At 35.1% G+C, this 23,755-nt stretch overlaps 3 protein-coding genes across 9 annotated transcripts; 1 reads left to right on the forward strand and 2 right to left on the reverse strand.

Annotated features, from left to right (window-relative positions):
- Window positions 1-980: 980 nt before the first annotated feature.
- rpusd2 (RNA pseudouridine synthase domain containing 2) lies at window positions 981-7,195 on the reverse strand. The gene is given in 3 exon segments (NM_001327917.1): window positions 981-1,993; window positions 5,105-5,401; window positions 6,506-7,195. Coding segments are annotated over 3 exon segments (1,740 nt in total). The 5' UTR covers window positions 7,160-7,195; the 3' UTR covers window positions 981-1,204.
- A 1,765-nt stretch (window positions 7,196-8,960) lies between these two features.
- Window positions 8,961-16,526, reverse strand: pcmtl (l-isoaspartyl protein carboxyl methyltransferase, like). Of its 7 annotated transcripts, none has more exons than XM_005158766.6 (10): window positions 16,469-16,517; window positions 16,142-16,232; window positions 14,709-14,843; window positions 13,892-13,996; window positions 13,751-13,782; window positions 13,569-13,673; window positions 11,862-11,982; window positions 11,657-11,742; window positions 11,410-11,579; window positions 8,961-9,545 (listed from the first exon to the last, which is right to left on the reverse strand). In XM_005158766.6, exons 3-10 carry the CDS (start codon window positions 14,824-14,826, stop codon window positions 9,509-9,511), a joined length of 774 nt encoding a protein of 257 aa, XP_005158823.2. In that variant the 5' UTR covers window positions 14,827-14,843; window positions 16,142-16,232; window positions 16,469-16,517; the 3' UTR covers window positions 8,961-9,508.
- Window positions 16,527-16,587: 61 nt separating this feature from the next.
- ccdc32 (coiled-coil domain containing 32) lies at window positions 16,588-23,755 on the forward strand. The gene is given in 4 exon segments (NM_001198753.1): window positions 16,588-16,733; window positions 17,014-17,243; window positions 17,331-17,484; window positions 23,089-23,755. Coding segments are annotated over 3 exon segments (549 nt in total). The 5' UTR covers window positions 16,588-16,733; window positions 17,014-17,020; the 3' UTR covers window positions 23,261-23,755.

The raw sequence follows: 23,755 nt of genomic DNA on the forward strand, positions 1-23,755 counted from the left end.
TTGAAGATGATATCCTTTGGTTTAAATCATTTAATGCAGATAATGAGTCAGACACCGTATCTGTCCATTGCGTGGCCAGTAAAATTCCCATCATCTCTGTTTAATAATTATTCAACCTATTAACAAGCTTAGATTTGAAAGGGTGACAGGCCTATTAAAAGAATTCTTTTTTTTCTTTACAGAATTTGTAATTAAACTCTTCTACACTTAATGTAACAATAGGATTTCTGAAAACTTCAAAAAAAACATAAAAATATGATATATAAACGTACAAAAATATCTGTTTTTGCAATTGAACTCATAAATATCCTGCTGCTGCCTTGTAACGGGAGTATGTTTTTTTTAATCTGTCTGTATAGACCAGTATTATCAAATATTTTTGTTTCATGTATTGTGACATTCTGACATCTTAAGGCAAACTGAGACTGAGAATGATGATGTTCTGAAGCTCCACATTCTGTTCTTAAGGTTTTGTATTTTACCTCATCTCATTTCTTCATAAGGTTTTGTATTTTACCTCATCTCATTTCTTAGACACTATAGCCATTAAATATTTCAAACACAATTTCACAGCAATTCGTAACTTTATGATTTAGTGGCTAATTCGTTTGATCTCTTTCCTACAATTTAGTATGATTTGCTCATCCCCCAATAACGGTTAGGTTTAGGGGTGGGGTTGGATTGGATGCCACACCTCTTTTTAATAATCATTAATTTTCGTACGACTGAACTCATACGAATTCATCACGAAACTGAAAAAAAAAAACGTAAAATAGTTACATTTCCTCATGAGATGAGGCTGTATATTTCTGGTCTTAGCATTGCTCAGTAGCTATTTACAATCATTGTTGACTTGCTCCTGAACATACCCCCAACAACAACAGAAAAATTTTTTTGAAAAAATAATTACATTTAAATTAAAATAAAAAAATCAATTGTTTAAAAGTGTTCTCAATAGTTCAGTCAGTACAGTATTCACATTTTTGTATAATAAAGTCTGCTTTATTGCTGTATGTTCATGTCAGATGTCCTTTCCAAGTATAAGTAACTGAAAGAAAAGAAACACAGCAAGGCGCCACAGTACTGACCAAAAATAGCCAACTTTTAAGTCAATCCCAATTCACACTAAATATATTTAGTAACTGAATAATCATTGTGTGGTAGAGTCCGCCAACAAAACTGCATAAACACATCTGACTTTAGCTTAATCCTGAATCCAGTCTTCTTTAGCCCAGTCGGGCAGTTGAGTAGAGTATTCAAAATCAGGTCCCTTATAGCGCAGCGCATGCAGATACATAATCAACTCTTTCTCTGTCGGGTCAGGCCTTACGATTTTACACTCTCCACATAAATGATCTCTAACAAAATCCTTTGATCTCCCAGTTCTGCTGGCATCATCGGAGGCCAAATCCTTATCTTTGCGTGCCCCGTTTATCTCTCCCACAGACTCAGATGTGCTCTGCTGAACAACTTGCATACTTTCTGCCTTCACTTCATCCAGTGACACTTCACTGGAGCCACCGCTTGACTCGATCACCGTTATTTGCTCGTTGTGTCCTTGAGCGCCATCCTTACACTTTGTCTTTCCTGAAACCTCTTCATCAGGCAAATCCAGCAAGTGCAGGCTCTCCTTTGACCTATGTTCTTCGATGAGAGCCTCTAGGAGCTCCTCGTCGCTCATACCCACCAGCCCTCCTTTCGCTCTGTTCGGACCCCACGCGGAAGATCCGTAAATGGGATCGTTGAGAATTGGGAAGCCCAGGAACTGAAGGTGAACCCGAATCTGGTGCGTGCGTCCTGTGAGTGGCCGACAGCGGACCACACTGGAGCGTCCGTTAAAGCTCAGTCTCTGGAAGATGGTGCGGGACTCTTTGCCTTTGGGATCAACCCTACAGAGACCTACGCGAAAAGACACCACCAGGATGGGCTCCTCGCAAACCACCTCTGCCTCTGGAAACTCTCCCTCCACACGACACACATACTCCTTCTCTAACTGGGAAATGAAGAAAAGATTGTTAAAGTCACAAAAACGTCACTTTATTTTAAAGGTACAATTCCCACTATTAATAAACAATTAACTAAGAATTTAATATCCATAAACTACCAATCAATAGACTACCAATAAGTACTTATTAATAGTAACTAGTTAGTAGGGCTGGGCAATATTCAGAACCTATAAATCAATCAAATTTTTCCAGGTCAGTTTTTTCAGACACTTTCCCTGCTGTGTGTGGAGTCACGTGACCTCGCTCTGTTAAGGCTGATTTATATTTATATGTTTTTTTTTTTACTTATATATTATTCTGATGTTATAGTTCTGCCAAGCCCAAATGTACAGTCCTTCGCATACCTGCGCACCTCTTTAAAAACTTTTAACTACACGTCACAACTACACATAGTGCAAACTTTGTTATTGGTCAGCTTAGTAGCAGTGATAAGGGTGGGCAGCACGGAGAGTCGTGTTTTAGACAATGTGTGTTTTAATTTCAGTTGTTTAGCATTGATGTATAATAAAATATCATAAATAGTAGATAGTGCGTGTTTACTTCAATTATTTTAAAATCATGTTATGCACCCTTCATTTAAAAATCTCTCACTTGTAATAAGTGAGCATATTTACTGTACAAAACTTGTCAGTGAACTATGAGGGTAAAAACAAAATAAATAAATAAAATAATCATTCATTAATCGTAATCTAGTTAAAATATTCAATTAATCGAGATTTTGATTTTAGGCCAATAGATATTGAGTAGGATTAAGCATGTAGAATAAGATTATACTTTATAAGTACTAATAAACAGCCAATATCTTAATAATAGGCATTAGGTAATAGTGGAAATTAAAACTAAATTTTACATTTAATTAATTTAAACTATTTATTTAGTTTAGAATTTAAACTAAAGTGGTAACAATTTTAGTCATTTTCTGTTGTGTGTACATGATGTGTGAATTCCTTTTGGCATACATCTCTTTTTAAACTAAATAATCATTTATCAGTATGCCATGATTGAAACTGGTTTAAATTCAAATTCTCTAATCAAAACATATATATTTTTCAATCATTCCATATGATTAAATCCACAGTAACTGTGAATCCCCGTTCATTTGAAGAACAAACATTACACTTTATAAATGGGCCACATTTGTTATGAGGTATCACATTAGTTAAAGAAAACTTACAACAAATAATAATGTTTTAGCAATTATTAATTTTAGTTGATTTCTGCATTTTTAAAACATTATTAAAATCACTCAAAGCTATATTTGTTAACATCAATTAATACAATGTGATATAAGTAACACATGAACAAGCAATGCACAAGTGTAGTTCTGTCACTTGAAATGAATGAAAGTTAATAAATGCTGTAACTAATGACACTCAAATGTAAAAGCATTAACAGTTATGTGACTATACTAAATAAATGCTTCATTAAAACATTTCAATTGGGGGACTAAAGTGTTTTTCTTTTAAAACTTTTGAAACATTTTATTTTAATTCATGCTAAAAAATTAAACAAATTTACACAAAGAGCAAAATACTACATCAAGTGACACACATTGTCTTTTTTATACTGATCACCACAAGTAAATTGTGGTCAAGAATATTCCAAAGCAAATGAGGGTATAGCTTTTTATGCTAAAAGGCTATTTCAACCATTTCTTTTTCCCTCACCATTTACTCTAACTCAAATAGCTCTCAGTGCTTCCCCCAGGTTTGAAATATACTTGCGGTGGTATCCTTTACCCACAGCACATAAGTGGTCAACTACATGCGACAAACAAAAAAAATGTGATTTTTAACTACATTTTTATTTATTATGACACTGTTATACACCTTTTCTTTTTAATGGGTTAAAGTTACTTTTTATGCTATTCAGTATTGCTAAAGCATTTTAGATATGTATAAAATATGTAATATATTAACATCATTAAATTAATCAAATATACAGCAAATGAAATATAGATAACAGAAAAAAAATAAAAATACACATCATTGCTAAAAATTATAATAATTTGTAGAATAAAAAGTGTAGATTATTTAAATCAGGCAAATTAGTTGATTAGCCATTTCTATTGGTGTACAAATATTTAGCAGCCAGTATATTTTATTTTCTCTGAGTATATAGTAAAGCTTATCTGAGTCATTTATTAAATGATTAATCATTTAATGTTTTTCTCGCGGCTGTGTGCTTGCAGTCAGCTGCAAAAGGTAATGCAAAAACGCATACAGAACCAGCAGTAGGAAAAGTGCAGAGCAAAGAAGAATCGATTGCAAATGTTTGGCCTTCTTGGACGGATACAAAAGAAAGTGTAAAAGCATGATAATAATAGTATTATTCATGCATCATCACCAAATATACTCGTGTGGGAAGCACTGAGCTCTATACTTTCATGATTTTTTTTTTTATATTTTAAACATAAAACAAGAAATGAGATATTCTGATGAATATTAGTAAAAAGCAGCCACTAATATTCATAGTAGGAACAAAAATATGATAGAAGTCAATGGCCATTTTTCCCAATAGTCTTCAGTATATCTAGCTTGTGTTCAACAGAGGAAAGACCCTCAAACCGGTTTGAAATAAGTAGAGTGAGTAATTATTATATTATTTATATATAAATTATATATATATAATATAATTATGATTAATATTTGGGTGGGGCCGCACAGTGGCTCAATGGGTAGCACTGTCACCTCACAGCGAGACGGTCACTGGTTCAAGCACCGGCTGGGTCAGGTGTCAGTTTTAGTGTGGAGTTTGCATGTTCTCGCTTTGTTCGCGTGGGTTTCCTCCAGGTGCTCTGGTTTTCCCCACAGTCAAAAGACTTGCGCTTTACGTGAATTGGGTAAGTTAAATTGTCCGTAGTGTACGAGTCTATGAATGAGAGTGTATGGGTGTTTTCCAGTGATGGGTTGCAACTGGGTTGGCATTTTATTCCACTGTGGCGACCCCTGATTAAAAAAGGAACTAAGCTGAAAAGAAAACGGATAAATGAATGATGAATAATTTGGTGAACTATCCTCTAAAATAGCTGTACTAAATATGGCGAACAAACTGAAGGACGTAAGACAGAATTCTCCAGATTTCTTGGTATGTCTCACCTGTCTCTCTCGAACCATCACGTCCAGTTTTTTGGAGACCTCGAGTGTTCGTGCAAACAGCAGCACACCTGAGGTGAGGCGGTCCAGACGATGAACAGTGTGGAGGCCAACAAGACCTTTCTCCTTTCCCAGAATGAAGATGACAGTGTTGTGTCGGTAGCGACCGCAGGGATGGACAGGCAGTGAGGAGGGTTTATCCACCACCACCACTTCACCATCATCCACCAGAAGCTTTAAGGGCTGGCCGCACACCGGAGGCTCATGACGATGAACAGTGTTCCTCAACAAGTCATTGTTCTAATCGAAAAACAAAACATTGAAGAAACTTTGAGATGCACTTACAGTTTGGAGAACCTGTTTACAATGTAACTCAAACTAATTTTAAATAACAAGATTCTGCTGTACTAGAAATATTCTGTAAACCTACTGAAAACTGGGTTAGTTTTTGTGATTTGTTTACTTTTTTCAATTATCTTTTTTTGTGGTTTTTCACCTTTATTATGACAGGACAGTAGAGATTTCTGACAGGAAAGTATTGGGAGCAGAGAGAGAGAAAGGATCAGCAAAGGACTTTGAGCTAGGAATCGAACTTGGGTTACTGTGATCATGTCGGTGCTATATGTCGACGCACAGTACCACTAGGTTATTGGCATTGACGTGACTCGTTTACTTAATGTGGCAGTATAAATTGTATCACAATCATATCGTTTTCTTTTTTTTTCGAGACTTTTCATTTCTTAGAGTTGTTATATTTAACAAGTCATTGAAGTGATATTCAAGACTTATCTCAAAATTTTGGATTTGTTTGTGTACTGAATGTAATTTGTTAATAATAATACGTGCCATTTTATTATTCGATGTCTGAAATCACTGAGAGTAAAATAATGTCACCGCACTGTGCGTAGTTAAGTAATATATATATATATATATATATATATATATATCAGAACATTAAAAGTACCACTAGATTTGTAATAGTAATATAACTTTAAGTTATATTAACTTAAAGAGCAAAGAAATGCATTACTTAAAAAATAATATTTGTTACTTTTTATTTTAATTGATTTTTTTTTTTTTTATAAATTGCTGAATTAAACCTAACGTAGTTACGTTGAATCATGACCTCAATGAGAAAATATGTTAATTATTTTGAACGCAACGAAGAAATGGAAAAGTAGAGGATTGTTTCAATGGACAATGATTTTCAGTGATTGTCCTCAGCAAAGGTGAGGAAAAGTAACGCAAAAGTAACGTAACGCCTTACTTGGCAGGAAAAGTAACAGTTAATGGTTACTTTTAGGGGGTGTAACTCAAATATTGTAATGTAATAATTTCAATAGAAACTTTCCACAACACTGCTAAAATATAGGGCGACATAAGGAAAATCAAGAGATCTCTTACCTTCAATACCACATTCAGGTCATCCACAGGGGTTTCATTCAGTTTAATTCGCCCCTCTTTGACAGCAGCATTGTAGTAATCCAAAGATTCCGCCCGAAATTCCTTCTTAAAAACGTCCAGAAGAGTTTTACCAATCCAGCGCCCCTTACAGTAAGACTTAAAGTCAAAATAATAGGGGTGCACTTTTCGCAGACCGCCTTCAAAATAGTAGGAGGTTTCCGCGAAGTGCTCCTGGTTGAAGCTGACGCCGGTGTTGCGCTTCTGCGGGGGAGGCACGTAGCGCTCACCGGGCCGCAGCTGCTTTCCGCCGCCACGCTTTCGCTTCCTACCGCTGCATTGTCCTGCAGCCTCATCCGTCTCCTCGTTTTTACGCTTCCCGCAGCTTGTTTTGACAGTGCTGTCCGTGTCCCCGCCGCCTTCTTCCCCTTTATTGTCCATGTCGTACAGTGATAAATGTGTGTTCACCGGGTGTTTTGAGGACTCTACTTGCGTGCTGTTTCTCCTGACATTCAGCACTGAACAATGGGTTCTCTGAGTTTCAACACTCACGTTTCTGTTCTGATACACGCGTTTTATAAATTCACTATTTTGTCTTCTTCCAAATCTTAATAAAGTTAATGCTTGTACGTGTGTTATCTTCCATACGTGAACCATGCTATTCAGCGGCTCAGCGATACATTTCCGTCTTGTGTTGATGACATAACGTGACGTCATGTGTTAGTGAAATATCTGTAGAGTGAAATGTTGTAAAACCTCCCAAGATGTACATTTTTTGGACCAATATTTCTGAAAGTATTCAATGGAAGAGAGTTTATTACCTGAAAAGTTCAGCATATCCAACAAAGAGAGGATCATGTATATTTGCATCATGTATATCCTACAAATTACCAAATTGCTAATTATTTTGAAATATCTCATTTGTGTACTTTTTGCAATGTACATGAAAAAACTTTACTTCACTTATTCTATAGTTGCACTCACGATAAACATCTTTGGGATAACATTTTTTTTTTTTTAATTTATCATCCTTGTTTAAATATGATTTAAATTTATCTATGAAAGATCTATTTCTGTATTTCTCTGGCAATGACCATGCTTGATCTTATTGTTAAATCTTTTATACACAAAATAAATTCCAAAATTTAATATCTAGATTTAATACTTTCCTTGCTGTAATTTCGTTCAATAATAAATGTCTTAAGCCTATTAATAAGAAGAATAATACGTTTCTTAAAGCTTATGATAATCTTTTTTTCTTAATGATTGAGGCTTTGTAAAGGTTTTTTTTCCACTTTCTCTTTCCTAACTTTTGCTATTGTATTTTGTCTTCAATGCAGTCATGTTATTTTTCTTGTATTCAATAAAAAAAGTAAAATGCTGTAATTTATTTTATTTTATACACTTCCCAAAGCCAATTAAGTAGAACAGATAAATGTGTGTATTTTTTATTTCAAACTTACATTTAGAGTAGTCCAAACAAATTTTCTTTATTTATACAATTGCATATTTTAATAGCATTTCTTAATTAGATATATTATAAATCTATTTTACTTTTTAATATATACAGTATAATACTGCATGATTATATATTATGATAGTTGTATATAAATTTTCTCTTTCTTGAAAAAAAAAAAAGTTTATATGGTTATTCAGAAATCATATAGAATAGTAAAGGGTTTTTCAAACATCAGTTATGTTGGGGGTCCGTGGAAAATAAGCTAAATGCATAAAAAAAGTTTAACCAAAATCATAGCAGGGTTTGTCTACAAGAAGCTAAGTTTGATGAAGGCCTCTCACACAATATGAACTTATATGAAGGTTTGTGGCATTTAAAGGGCACTTAAAATAAAAATCAGCTTTTGGACAGAACTGTGTGTGTGACCCAGGAGTGCGGTTTCCCCAGCCACCGAATTGATTTACTCGTGCCACGTTTCTATAATAACATGCATACAGAACTTGTTTTTTTTTTTGCGAATAAACTGGAATTAAAGCATTTGTTACAAGGTTCTGTGATTTTGATAAGTTTTATAAGTTAAAAGTGTTTTTGAAACAGAGCATGTTTGTAATAAAGACAGTAAAACCCAATTGGTATTTTTGACTAATAAGCTGTGTTTCAGCTTCATTCGAGTCTGTCTCTATCACTGACTGCTGTTTATCTGATGTAACATGATGAGAGGCAGACACACACGTGGCATGATGGGTGGGGAGAAGCAGCTCATTTGCATTTAAAGCCACAGGCTACAAAAACAGCTACAATGTATTCAGACAACAAAATTGGCAGATTCTGGAGCCTATTAATAAATAATCTGATAGGTATTTTGAGCTGAAACATATTCTGGAGACACCAAAGTCTTATCTTAAATCTTGTAAAAGAGCTAAAATAGGTGCCCTTTAAAATATTACAGTGACCTGGCAAACTATACTGATTCCGACGTTAATAAGCAAAAGACACAAGTTTTTTTATTCTGTTTACATTTATTGTGTACATTGAACATCCTACATTTACCATGTAGATTAATACAAAAATGTCCTTAATTAAAAACGTTAAATCAGATTACACAGCTGATTAGACGACAGCAAAATCTGGCTCATGCGCAGAAGAAAGGAAAAAATTATATATATTTTTAAACTAATTCTAAGTCCAATACTTAAAAGTATTTTGTTTGCAGTTTATTTAAGCCTTGGCATATAACTTAGTAGTGAGACGTTAAAAGGTACCATGATAGCAGTACACTATTTCCATTGCTTCTTGCTGTATAATATGCCGAATAAGCAGAGCACATGGCCACTTATGAAGCATACTGAGATCACAAGCCTTAGATATGGAAGTTCTTGCTCACTCAGGGTTAACGTCTGTGAAGACACACACCACCTACTGAGCTTGTTTCAGTCTTCTAGCAATTTCTGCATCTGAACCTCAGTTTTAAGTCGAGAATCGGTAGGATCCAGTCGATTGTGTTTCTAGGCAGCAGGTGAGATGGGATGAGAGGCTTTTCTTCAGCACTACGGGCTTTCCGAACCACAGCACCAGCGCCATCTCCTGCAGGGGTAACCATACTGCAATCAGAGCTCATCGCTGGAAAGAGAAACAAATCAACAGCCACACACTTCAGATGAGCTGCAGTACAGTACAAAGCAATGTGTTTTCATTCATCTCTGAAAGCCAGACCCTGCAGGAAAAACATCACTTTTTTCATGCACCTGACAGTTTAGAGATTTTGGGCTTTGGGGCTTATCTTTATGCAATGGATCATTCAAAATACACTTTTATTTGTTCATTTTCTCACATGTATCAGTTTGTGTCTATAGATTTCAGTTGTAGTACAGATTTTTTTAAGGCTGTTTTCTTATTAGGAGTTTTTTTTTTTTTTTTGATTAAGACTAAATCTCCACTTCAGTAGCATTTACATACCCCCAAAACTTCATTATATTTAATTCCTATCTTTGTGCTGAAGGTTTTTACCAAGGGTTCATACATTAAACAGAGCTCCCACTCTAACCCACGTGACAAGTTACCAGACTTTCACTGAATAAAATGCTAAATTTCCATGACCTATAATGAACAGTTCAACATGCAGCCAATAAATAGCAGCAAAAAGTATTTTAACAGCCTGGTGACTAAACTGTACTAAAGTGTTTGTCGTTTTGACAAGCAGAAAAATTGATACAATGATTGTTTCACTTACTTTTCTAGTGTCTTGAACTTATGATTTTGTTGTTAATCTTTATGAATCCATTACCCAAAGAGCACCAACACATTAATTACTCCTGAATCACTTTTGGTTTGATTTTAAATAAAATGATATTGAAAAACAGCCTAAACATAACAATAAGCAAGACACACAAAAAACAAGAAATAAAACCGTGTAGAAAATTAAAAAAATTAAATTTTGATAAATAGAAAGAGAAATTTAAAATGTCAAACGAAAATCCCAGATATCCCATGATTTGGGCAAAAATATGTACAATTCCCTGACTTATAATATCTGGAAAAGACTTATAAAATGATCTGATATTCCATGATTTGGGCTAAAATTTATAAAATTCCCTGACTTTTAATAATTTGAATAGATTTTTTAAAATTTTAAATTCCCTGATATGACATTTCTTTCCTTAAATAATGCATAATAATGAAAATGATTTTTTGGGGCTGTTTGCAGTAAATTCTAAATTAAGCTGTGATAAAAAAAAGAGATTGCGAAATTCCCCTCAGTAAAAACCTTGACTCTAATAAAAAGTAGAAATGTCTGCAAAGTAGCACATTCTTATTTAAATAATGGCTTGTTTGCATATTTAAATAAATATTTTTAGAAAACTTGCAATCCAATTAAATGTAATCAATCACCTTATTAAGTCTGGTGATAAACATGAGTTAATTATTATTTGTTTTTCACCCTGTTCACCTGCAGTGTCTTGCCTTATGCCGAGTTCAGACTGCATGATTTTAGCCCCAGTCTTGACTTACCGACAGGTTTTAAAAAAAACTGCTGACAAATGCCTGACATCACAGGCAAATCAGTGCTCGTTCATGTGAGTAACAATCACACAGTATGACCTATTAAAGATGCGATCTCAGAGAATCATGCCGTGTGAAATGTGCTGACTGAAAATAACATTGGCGATTACCTAGAGCCAATGTGAGATTTGCATCCACTAGTATGGGTATCTGCAGGCCAGGGGGAGGTTGGGGTGAAGTTAAAAGTGCTCATTTTCAGTTTATTTGTACCCAAGAAATTGAGGAAAAAAATAGAGTAAATTTGTCCTCTATCGCCAATTTATCTTGCAGTGTAAACAAAGCCTCGACGAAATGCTACCCCAGATAGTCATGCAGTGTGAAAATATCTGTGGCACGACTACTTTGAAAATCATGCAGTCTGAAGTCGGCATTAGGAACTCAAACGTACCCCGGCCACTGGTGTTGCTTGTCTGTCAGTGGGACATAAACCACTCCCATCAGAGGTTTTCTGAGGAACGTGCCATCGCTCTGTCGGTCGTACTGCTCCAGAACTTGGCTTCCACCCTCTGGGCCCACAGGCAAAACAAGTCTCCCACCTGGCTTCAGCTGTTCCAGGAGCTGTTGATGCACAGGTTTAAATAAGACAACTGCAGGGTATGTGAACAAGAATTCAATCAGATTCATTCTGTGCATACAGCTTTCGGGAGTGTAGGAGCAGCTGCTCCAACATGAATGGCATCATATGGGGCTTCATCAGGAAAACCAAAGCGTCCATCACCCACTGTGGACACAAACATTAAGCATTTGTAATGTAATGTAATTTCAACACCAATGTCATCAAACTTAGATGAACAGAAACAATGTCAATGTAAAAAAAAATCTATTATATTAATTCCTCACCCACTAATTTAATTCGTCCAGATGCAAGTAATTCTGGGTCGTCTGCCTGGACATTTTTCACAGAGGACTGCACCAGTTGATCTATGTGGTCTATTCCCACTACTTTTCCAGATGGTCCAACCTGTAGAATAAACACAGTAAATCATAATGATGATTTACAAAAAGAAATTAGCAAATACATATACATTTTGTCTGGCAAAACAGTAGAAATGTAATATGGTGTTAATTGGTTTCTTAATTGGATGGCATGGTGGCTCAGTGGGTAGCAATGTTGCCTTACAGTAAGAAGGTCACTGGTTTGAGTTTCGGCTGGGTCAGTTGGCATTTATATGTGTAGTTTGCATGTTCTTTCCGTGTTTCTGTGGGTTTCCTCCCGATGCTCCAGTTTTACCCCACAGTCCAAAGACATTGAATAAACTAAATTGGCCGTAGTGTATAAGTGCATGTGTGCATGTAGGAATGTATGAGTGTTTTTGTTTTGGGTGGGGGGCTTATATTATAGCCATTGTAATTGTAAAACAATTACAATGGCTATAATATAATCTATAAATGTTTTAGAGAAGTCACCTACAATGTATAATAAATGTTTCTACACCAAAAATCTGTCAAGAACAATTAGAACAATCATGTTTTTTACATAAATCTATCTGTTACCGTGAATGGTAAACATGGTTTGAAACAAAAAGTAGACTCTTTAACTGCATTTAATAAGCTTAATATGCAGATAAAAGAGCTAGTAAATTTAGTGTGGACCACAAATTTGACCAAACGTATATAATGATCATTATTGATTATAATTTAGTAATTTGTCACTAAAAACAAGATGGAATAAGATCATACTTCATTTTGTAATACAGATATATTTGTGTCTTGAAAAAATAGCAACATTTGGAATTACTGTTAATTCGAAAGTAGTACTGTATTTCCATATTTTTAGGATTTTCAGGAACTTGAATATTTGTTTTTCTTTATTTTAAATCCTACAGTGTCTTCAAAACTGAAGATGAGGTGATTATTTCTAACAGCTGTTTATCCTAAAATAAGGGTTCATAAGGCAGCTACTCTGCATGTGTTCAAAACCAAAAGAAACACATTTTCAATAAGCAAAACGATGTTCAATAAGAAAAACGATGATCAAAAAGGTAAATGATGATCAATAAGGAAAATATGTTACTAAAATGTACCACAATCATGCTGCACTGCTTGCTACAACCTTGAATAACTATTTTGCACAATGTAAAACTTTAAATACCTCTTTTGCACAATATTCACCTTTAATACCTCTCTTGAACAATATCCTGCACAAATTGTATAGTTGGGTCTCTTATAGTACAGGTATGTCCAAACTTGGTCCTGGAGGGCCGGTGTCTTGCAGATTTTAGGTCCAACTTGCATTAACACACCTGCAAGGATGTTTCTAGAACGCTTGATGAGCTAGCCCATGATTAGGGTTGGAACTAAACTTTGCAAGACACCGGCCCCCCAGAACTGAGATTGGGCACCTCTACTATAGTATATATTTTTTAAATACGTGTTTTTTTTTAATGAATGATTCATTTATGTAGCACTGTTGTCCTGCGAGACACAACATTCGCTGCTCTGTATGTTCACACATGGAGCAGAATGAAAATAAAGCTTGACTTGACTTGACTTGAAAGTTGAATGACCAAAACTCTGTTAATAAACATATTTTAAAACAAAACTCACCATTCTGGCAAAGCAGGCAGTGAGATATCCACTTCCAGACCCCACATCCAGCGCTGAGGCTCCTTCTGTTAACTTATCACTGAGGACCTCAAGAGCATGTGCATGCTACACAACAAACCATTCATTGTAATGCATAATAATTGACAATAACATCTATTTTTACATGTGTTTTTCTGACCTACCATATGAGGGGCACTGATTGTAGCCTTGTATCCTTTGCACAAAACAAAACAAAAAGTTGTTTAAATGAAAAATGGTCGTGCACTCGTTTCAGTTTGCTTCAAGCAGTCAAAGCAATATGTTTGCTGAAATAAGAAAGTCACCTATGGACTGAGGAGAGTCAGCGTACGGGTGGTCTCTGGAATAAATCCCTCGATCAGTGGCAAGCATGGCATTAAACACTCTGTCGTTGCGAATGACTCCATGATCTGTCACAGAAAGACACATTAAACTGTATGGGACTCCAGGAAATGGCCTCAAATTTGTGTGTTGACATGTACAATTGCTTTCTGTGTTTACTATCAACACTACTGGTCAAAAACAAGAAAAAAAATCTACTTTTTTTGAAAGAAATTCACCAAGGCAGCATTTATTTAATCAAAAATAGTGTATAAACAGTAATACTACAACATATTATATAAATGAGTGGTTTTCTATGCGAGTATATTTTTTAATTTTATTTATTTATATGATTTAAGTCTAACACTTTATTTTGATGGTCCATTTGAGTATTAGTAGACTTTCTGCTTAATATCTGCTGATACTGCTCCTTCAACAGCTATTTAACTGACTATAAGAAACTTTGCAAGTACATGTCAACTTACACTTACCCCAACCTAACAGTCTACTTATAATCTAATGAGAATTAGCTGGCATGTAGATGTAATGTAACTTAAATTCAACAAACAGACCATCAAATTAAAGTGTGACCGATTTAAACAGCAATTCCAGATTTCATCAGTTTATAAAGCAGTAAATCATCATTTCATAATAACACAGAAAGCAGTTATTTAACACGTAAATATTTTAGTTACTGCTGTTTAATCAAATAAATGCAGCTATAATTAATTACATTAACAGAAATCTTGCAGAAAAACAAGTATTTATCTACATACTGTATATCTCTATATATTTTCTTACCTCTCAAGCGAGTGATGAGTTCTACATGTGTTTTGCCACTAGACATCCATGCCATGGTTCTGGAGAGCAGCAAACCCATAGGGACCGCTACTGCCGCCAGCCTGAGGACAGACTGCATTGCCTAATAAGCACGGCCTGCAACAAGAAATTACATTCTGATTTCACGATCAGTCCACAAGAACAACTGCCACGTTTGGCCAGGATGTAAATTCACTCTAACATACACCTGACAAAAGTTATTATTTCATGAGAAAAACTAATTGGATATAGATATATTTTATATATACAGCTATATTTAATATTCTATAAAAATAATATTAAGATTATTTTTGAAATAATATAAAAGTGCCTGTTTTCACACATAATATTTAGACATTAGAAATGTTTTATGTAGTGTTCAAATAAGCCTGATTTTAAAATCTCAACAAACTATAACATTTGTTATTCTTGTCAAATGTTATAAGCTAAAGGTGGGAAAGGGTCTAAATCAGAAATTCCCAAACTAGGGTACTGCGACCCAAAGTTGGCCCAGGGTAACCTTTGATTTGGCCCGCCAACCAATCAGATAGGGAAGGTTTGGGTGAATCCCTCAACAAGGGATCGTCATTTCTAATTAAATATAACCTTTTGTTTGTTTGTATGTCTGTTTAATTGCTGAGCTACAAAAAAGCAAAACTGAAATTAAATGTTTCAATTAAATGTTGTGACTCAATCAGGTTTTTAAAAGAGTTTTTTCTTTCTTTTTTTGCCATTTTGTTGACAGATATATATATATATATATATATATATATATATATATATATATATATATATATATATATATATATATATATATATATATATATATATATATATATATGTGTGTGTGTGGCACGTTGCTAAAAACCCTATTAGGACACATTATTTAACTATCAAGTAAAAAAAAACGTTGAACTCTGTTATAAATTACATTGTAAGAAGTAAATTATAACATGTAAAAAATATATAAATAATAATACGATTAAAGTATTTTCTTTATATTTTTAAATATTATTAAATTGGAATGTTACCATGGCAACTTTAATGTAATACAGTTTGGTATATTTAGCTTCTGCCCACCACCATCAATCAAGTTTAGTTTTTGGCCCTTCATAAGAAAAGTTTGGGCACCCCTGATATAAATATTAACATTGTACTCAAACCCATTCCTAATAAATCCAGTAAATCCAATTAATTCAATTGATATTTTTCAATAGCTGAATGTTTGTGTATTAGTGTGTATGATATAACGTTACACTTCGTAGTCTTCAAAGCCTAAAATTAAGCCAGCAGCAGGCTTGCTACTTTTTAATTCTTTATTTAGCATGGTACATACGTTTTTGTGCAAAATAAATTTCATAATTCAATCTTTACTGTTTGTTCGAATCATTAAAATAGTTTTAATATCTGAATACCTGCTGTCGGACCTCAGACCGCTGATGCGTCCAACATGAGTCCTTGATTCAGGTCAACAAACGTGAGAATCGGACCTAAATATTGCACGCCCTACATCAAATAAAGAGCGAAATAAGAGAGCGTTACTGTATACGCAACAAACTGGGCTTTACGTTAGACGCAGTTTTCTCAACGCATGACTAAAACGTCACAGAGCATTACAAATTAATATTACGCAGCGCATTGAGAACAAGTTTGAATAAGACTGTTTTAAAATGGTAGCAAAGGCAAGCTATGTTACTATAAGCCAAAAGTACGTAACTGTCAGAGCGGAGCAAAAATCTTACTCGTAAATTTCGACCCGATGTCAACGTGCTGAAGGAGTAGACGGAAGTCGAGTTTCCAAACACATCACTTGGACCAATCACATTCAAGGAAATTCTGACTGACAGGCGTAACAGCCAGTGCGATTCGGTAGGTAATCCCTGCCGGTTACGTGCATCTCAGCAGCAAAAGCAGAAGGATGGGTTTTACATGCTAATGCTTGTATTTATTTATCCTTTTAATATATGATATTAGGTCTGAGGTGTACCGAGAGCATCGTAGTTTAAGGTAAGCACCACTGTTTTGGTTTTACGACTGGTAATTGTATACAGCTTCATTAAATGTACTTGTAGGAGAGCTAGTATGTCAACAATCGGTTTGATAACGTTACATTGGCATGTAAACAATCAGCCAATGACATTTTACATGTATTCATAGAATATCCTAACTGGCATGTGTTTTTAAGGTTTTAAATCCACTAATTTTAATTTCCATGTTTTTATTACGCGTGTAAACAGCAAACTTTTAATAAAAGCATTCTCCATTAAATTTGTGCTTTAATAATCAGGATAATCATGATGATTGACGACTTCGAAACCCACGCGGCCCGGTCTAGCGGTGATCTGTGGTCAGAGGTCTGCTCCAGTCTGCCAGAGCCTCGGGAACAGCATGGAGGACAGTTCACAGACTCATTTGAGCCTTCCTCTCCTGGCGACCCTCACACAGACTTCCCCAGAGCTGCTAACTTTAGCCCATGGGAACCAATGGCTGACTCTGAGGTTTACATTGCTGGTTTAGGTACAGGAGATTAAATATGATTACTCTGTATTTAATATATGGCCTGTTGAATTGTTTGTAAGTGCATGGTACCCTGCTACTTCACAGAAAATCGACTGAAGAGAATCAAGGGACAGACAAGTGAAGTAACATCAAGGGAAATGTTGCGTTCTTTGTCCCAGGCTAAAAAGGAGTGCTGGGATCGATTCCTTCATGATGCCCAAACCTCAGAACTATTCCAGGAGGGAAACTTTGATCAGAGGTTAGTATAGAGATTTTAGAAATGCCAGTCTCGTTGAAACAACACACACACACAGACAGACAGCTAGACTGGAAGTTCTGTATTGGGAAACCCTAATATGTGGCCTGACATAAACTAAGGTATGGTGCTAAAATTGACAATAGGAAACTGTCTTAATGAATGAATCATTGGATCAAATGATTAGTTCTGCAGTGTTGCTCAGAGATGCACAGTTTGGATTTTTAAATTTTTACTTATTTAATCAGGAATGTCCCATTGAGATGCGTTTATCTTAAGCATAAGACAAAGTTAAAAAAATAATACATACAAAGACAATAGAAAACAGATTTTTTTTAAACATAGCTGGTACAGATGCCATCTTTGGTACATTTTCAAATTCATTCCATATACATGGAGATTAATTAGAAAATGCAGATCGACCAAACTGCATGAAAAAAAGTAAACAGACAATATTGTGTCTTAATTGCAGCTTACTCAATATTGATCTCTTGTTGAACTTGAATAAATCAATATAACAATTTGATTGCTCTCATAATTCGTACAGTAGAAATTCTATATTTGTATTATATTATTGATTTACATTTGATTAATCAATTTCTGTAGTATATCTTTTACCTGAATGCTGTCACTGCTCTGCAGAACTGACTTCTAAAATTGCTTTCATATCCTTTTTTTTTACTAATAAGTAAACTGTTAATTTAAACTAATAATAATAATAATAATAATAATATTTTTTCAATATTACTGTTTTACTAAAATTTTGATCAAATTAATACCTGGGCATTTAAAAAAAACATTTTAATCAACCATCAATACAGAAAAGTATAAATAAAGATGCCATTAATTGGAAAAAAGGCATACATTTATAGAATAATTATGCAATGTTGACTATAGCCTTTGCATATTTATACTCCTAAAATACTGACATTTATCTGGCCATTGTTCCATACCAGTGAGTTTTAGCATTACATTGTAGCGTGTCAGGGGAAGGTCAGAACTCTTGGCCAATCTAAACACTAAATTTGTTCTGCCTGAACTAGGTTTACTCTTGGATTGTGTCTGTCCCCCACATCACCGATAACAAGTGTGCAAATGTGCTGCTAGCCAGATAAGATGCCCACTCTGGTGAGAGTAGCAAATTTTGATGATAGTCTAAAATCATTTTACAATCTTTTGTGACGTGGTCCATGGAATCCTATTTTTGCAATGGGATAAAAAGGAATAAAAACTCACATTCTGTTTTTAATCTAATGGCACAATATATAGAATTTTTTGTTTATTAAAATATCCTAAAATCATTAAAGCAGTGTTCTATATTTTTCTGATTATGTACATTATGCAAAAAGTTTCAAAAGTTGTTAAAATCCAGAGAAACAAGCAATTTTTTTAATGGTAAGGATGTCATACATCCTTAATTTCCATTTTGGTTTTATTGAAAACAGGGAAATGCCAAAGATGCAAATATCAGACTGCAAAGTGCAGAATTATGATAGGACCCTAAAATGTATTAAGTGTGATATAACAGCACTGCTTCTTCCCCATGTGTTCATGAGTAGAAGAACTAAAATTGGTGTTTTGTGGCATAATAAAAGTTCTGCTGCTTTTGTGCCATGCCGTATTCGTCTCTCATCAGCATTTGCTTAAATGGCCTTGTTTACTTCAATGGCTTTCAGTCTTACTCTGTTTCATACTACCATGGTAATAAGTGAATGTATGAATGAATGAATATGATTTCTGCAGGAGACTCATTGAAGACCACGATTCCACACTCAGTCACGGCAACAGCAAACTGTCTTTGTTTGTTGTGAATACAGTATACTGTGCATTTAAATATCAGAGAACAGATATTTTCTTCTTAGATTTGCCAATTTATATCTTGAAATTCTGAATAAGCATCTTGCAGTGTTTTTTTTTATAAGTGTTTTTTTTATATTTGTGATATCTTGCTATTTTGAGATCTTATTTATATAAGAATATATTTTCCCAAAAAGGAAAGAAAGAAATATTAACATACTCTTGCTGTGTGACAGTTTCATTACATTAAGTCATTTAGTAGACAATTTTGTCCAAAGCTACTTAAAAATCAAGAAGATATTAAGCGACTCAACACGAATATACACATGATACTTGATATATTAATACTGCTAAACAGAATAAGCTTGGAAACGTTTTTTTCATGATGTGATTAAATGCATTTTCAATTGGCATTTGCATGATACCAGTAATACCAGTGATTCAGCAATCCTTGTGGGATTGGGAAAATCTTTCTACCAGTGAGGAACTGTGAATGAAAATGTCCTGGAAAATAATTTAGAGCCGTTCTGTGATGATAACAGGAGATGACACTCGCTTACTTACCTGGAGGGGTATAGACTTACAGAAGCAGGTGGAGGTGAGAGGGGTGCAGTGCCAGTGGCTGTTCTTTTAGTAAGCATCAATGATTTAAACTTGTTGCAAGCTTTGACCAGTTGCCAGTGCAGGGGAATAAAGAGATGTGTGACTTTTGCTCAATGAAGACCAGACAATCTGCAGCTTCATGAATCATTTGTAGAGGTTGAAGGGTGTAAGATGGGAGAGCAAGCCAGAAGAGCATTACAATAGTCCAGCCTGGAAATCACAGGAGCTTGGACCAGAAGTTATGCTGCATGCTGAGTCAGGAACGGTCTTATCCTTCTTATGTTAAAATAGTAAAAACCTTTCTGATTGTGCTGCTGTGTTAGCAGTGTGGTCCTTGAAGAATAGCTGGTCTTCAAAGATCACCCCAAGATTCCTCACCAAATTAGATATTTGTAAAAAAAAAAAAATGTAGAATTTTAGAATGAACATCTCTGGCCCTTGATCCTGTACAATAGCCTCTTCCGTGCATTAGGTATTTCAGCAAAACTAAAAGCTATTCATTTATTTTGTAAAGTAAGACCATTTCTAGTTATTGGCCTGTTAAGAAAATAAATTTTAGTTGATTAAATTATGGATTTCTTTTATTTTCACATTTATCAGTCTATGTGTCAACATATTCATATCAGTTTAGTACTGCAAAATATAGTACTGCATATTTATGGAGGTGAATCAATCATGCTTCTGAACTAGTCAAAAGAACTATAAAAGACAGAAAAGAGTATTGATGGGAGAAACAAACTGAACCAACAGATCAGTTCGCTGTGTTAACATTTGGAAACAGCACATGCTAGTGACACCTGGTGGTCCAAATAAAATAAATGCAACAAACTCGGAAAACATGAAGGAAAATTAGCTTTTTCAAACACATTTCCAATAAATAAATGTATGCAGTCAGCTTTTCCAATATGTGAATGCACATCTTTTATACATTTTTTTTTTATTATGCGAAAATCACTTTTATAAGGGGTTTCAACACAGTTGTGGGGCAACAGTGTGCGAATATATCTCTTTGTACACTTCATTAGAGGCCCATTAGTGATGATTTCTCTCTCATTAGCTAAAACAGCTCTGAGTGAGAAGTAGCCACCGGCCATTAAGATTTTTTTACTCTATTACCTTAATCTGCCCTGCCAAGGGTGTGCTTATGTGTTCATGTTTAAGTGCTAGTCTGATTTCATCATGTTGTTTATAGATGTTTAATAGTCCTAGTCTTCATGTTGTTTGTGTGTATTCTGCATTACAACTATCAACTTCGGTGCCTTGTTTTTCTTGGGAACTAATGGGGTTGAAACCAAAGTTTATTGGACCATATAGCTTTGGTACTTTCTCAAGTGGTGGACCTAAATTTTTAATAGGTTGCTGCCAAACCGCACCATAGCTCAATACCATAAAGTTGAGCTGATTTCAACCCCTCTTGATGCTCAAGCCATCCTAAACGTGTTGTGACGCTTTCACCAGAGCATGAAGCTGGCTTCTATTGACAATGAATGACTTCCAGCTACATTGATGCTCTCGCCGATGGCGGTTAGAGTTTTCACTGTAAATGCTAAAGATAATGCCAGCGACTAAGAGGCGTTATATATAGGGTTTTATGGCCCATTTCTCCTGAGTGGTGCGGTATAGGTCGGTGCACTTTATGGCCGTTTCCACTGTCAAAACGTACCAAAAAGCGAACTGTACCATACCACTTTTTGGGTACCCCTTCTAAAGGTTACCTAACATGACAACTGGGTACCAAAAGGCGGAGCTCATGCACAAGCCAGGAGAATGAAAACAAAACAGCCTTTTAAAAATACACAGCCGAGACGTCACACCGTAAGTAGAATCTGTCCTGTGTCCTGTTGTTGTTTACAAGGCCGTCTAAACTGTGAGTGGTGTCACTTTCTCAAGAGAGCTTGCGTGCTTGTCTATATTTCACGTGCACGTGATTATTGAAGTGCTTCTCACATCCGATCCTTTCTGAGACTGAAGGAAAAGAGCGGAAAAACAAACAAACAAACATGATTCTTTCAGCAACCTAAAAAATTAACTAACTGCATCTATAATCAAAATTAACTATAATCATCACCATTTGGACTATTATGAACTCTGAATGCTGGACTTACTTTTTAACAGAGGTTACATGTGCTGGTGAAGATTACAGATACTGATGAGAGGTTTGCACTGGTTTGCATGTTGTTTTTGAACCCAAAGAAGGACTAAATGTTTGCTGTGTGTAGTTTTTCTGTAATTGGTAACATATCAGAGACTGTAAGGGGCTGTGTATTCATACATGTTGCATTTATTTATTTATTTTAAATAATCGCAGACGTTACAGGAGGCTATTTCGCATTGTAGAAAGGTTAGTAATGAACATTTATAAACAAGTATTTGTGTGTAAAGAATCTGTTTTGTGAGAAGTGCTTCTCATACGATTTGTGAACAACCTGTAAAGCTTTACTTTGACATTTCCTCGAGCGAGAATGACGTCGACTGCAGCTTTGTCATACACCACACCCACCTTAAGGGTACCATTGGCAGTGAAGACACAAGCCTGATAAAGGTGACCAGTACCAAACCATACTGTGCCACTTAGTGGAAACGGGCCGTCAAGAAGCACAAATGATAGATGGCTTTCTTCTAAACCACTTCTTTTCAGTGATAATGTTAGTCCTGTTTTGAATCTGCCACTATGCTGACCTATAGACATTTGTAGCTCCGCCCTCATCTCATTTGAATTTAAAGCGACAATCACCAAAAATAATTAAATGTGGAGAATTTAGGCTGAAACTTTACATACACACTTAAGGATATCAAAGACTTATTTTACAAATAATAAAAAAATTGGGGCATAATAGGTCCCCTTTAAAACATCTACAAGCTACTAAGTGATTCCCCACTGGGGGCAATCTGAGTGAATTCCATGATTCATGTGGATTTTATGGTATTATACGAATCCTTCCAATGAAGAAATAATTAATTCTTGAAAGGTTTTGAAATTGACTATGCCAATTTGATATGCACTTCAAACCACTTTTTTGAAAAACAAAAGATTTTTACTACGATTCAAAGCTTCATAAAGCACCGAAAAAAGCAGACATCATTAAGAGACTGTGTTAATACAATGTGTTAAAAATTATATGACAAAGCACATAAGAACAGTTCCTGTCTGTGATTATGTTGAATAAATGGTCTGCGTGTAATTATTCTGTCTTGGTATTCTTGTAGTGCTTTGGAGCAGTTCAAGCGCTGGCTGTCTCCTGAAAGAGTGGCCATCAATGCAGAAGAGCTGGAGTACCTTCTCCTGCCCACACAGAACAGCGAGACCCCTGCCAGCTCCAGCCAAACTGACAAACCCTGTGTGGAGGAGGAGGAAGAGTGCCTGAGTCCAGAGAAATAATGACCATATCACAGCACAACCTGTATGCTGACCAGCAGTACAAGCGCATATTGTGATCCATTTAATGGGATAATATGTTTTACAGAAATAAATTAAGCTGGTGCTCGATTCAAGATGAATTATTGTACACATTTTTGTTGGTATATGAATAGATCAAATCTCTTTATTGGAGATATTATGCTTGCCAAGTAACATATTGTGTGGATGGAGGAAGCCAGTTTGTTATGAGAAAGTATGTGTATAAACAACATCACTACGTCATCATGTAACATTCCATGTATGTATCATCTGATGCATTTCTGTATGTGTTGATTTTTCTCCCGCCTGTAGTATTAAAGGTGATGCTGTTATAAGCTAAACAGTGCATCCATGAAGACAGGATTTCATTCAAACATTAGTAGAGATCGTTAAGTGTAACATACTCCATGTCTTTAATGATGTTAGCAACTGTACACTTTATTCTGAAAAGATAATAAAATGACGAAGGAACCATAA

This window comes from Danio rerio, chromosome 17, assembly GCF_049306965.1.
Source record: "Danio rerio strain Tuebingen ecotype United States chromosome 17, GRCz12tu, whole genome shotgun sequence".
Taxonomy (NCBI): domain Eukaryota; kingdom Metazoa; phylum Chordata; class Actinopteri; order Cypriniformes; family Danionidae; genus Danio; species Danio rerio.

Coding starts and splice junctions, on each gene's coding strand:
- pcmtl (XM_005158767.6), bottom strand. CDS start 14,826: ATGCAGTCTGTCCTCAGGCTGGCGGCAGTAGCGGTCCCTATGGGTTTG. Junction 13,674..13,750: donor CAATCAGTGCCCCTCATATG/GTAGGTCAGAAA, acceptor TTTGTTGTGTAG/CATGCACATGCTCTTGAGGT. Junction 9,546..11,409: donor AAGCAACACCAGTGGCCGGG/GTACGTTTGAGT, acceptor TTACCCCTGCAG/GAGATGGCGCTGGTGCTGTG.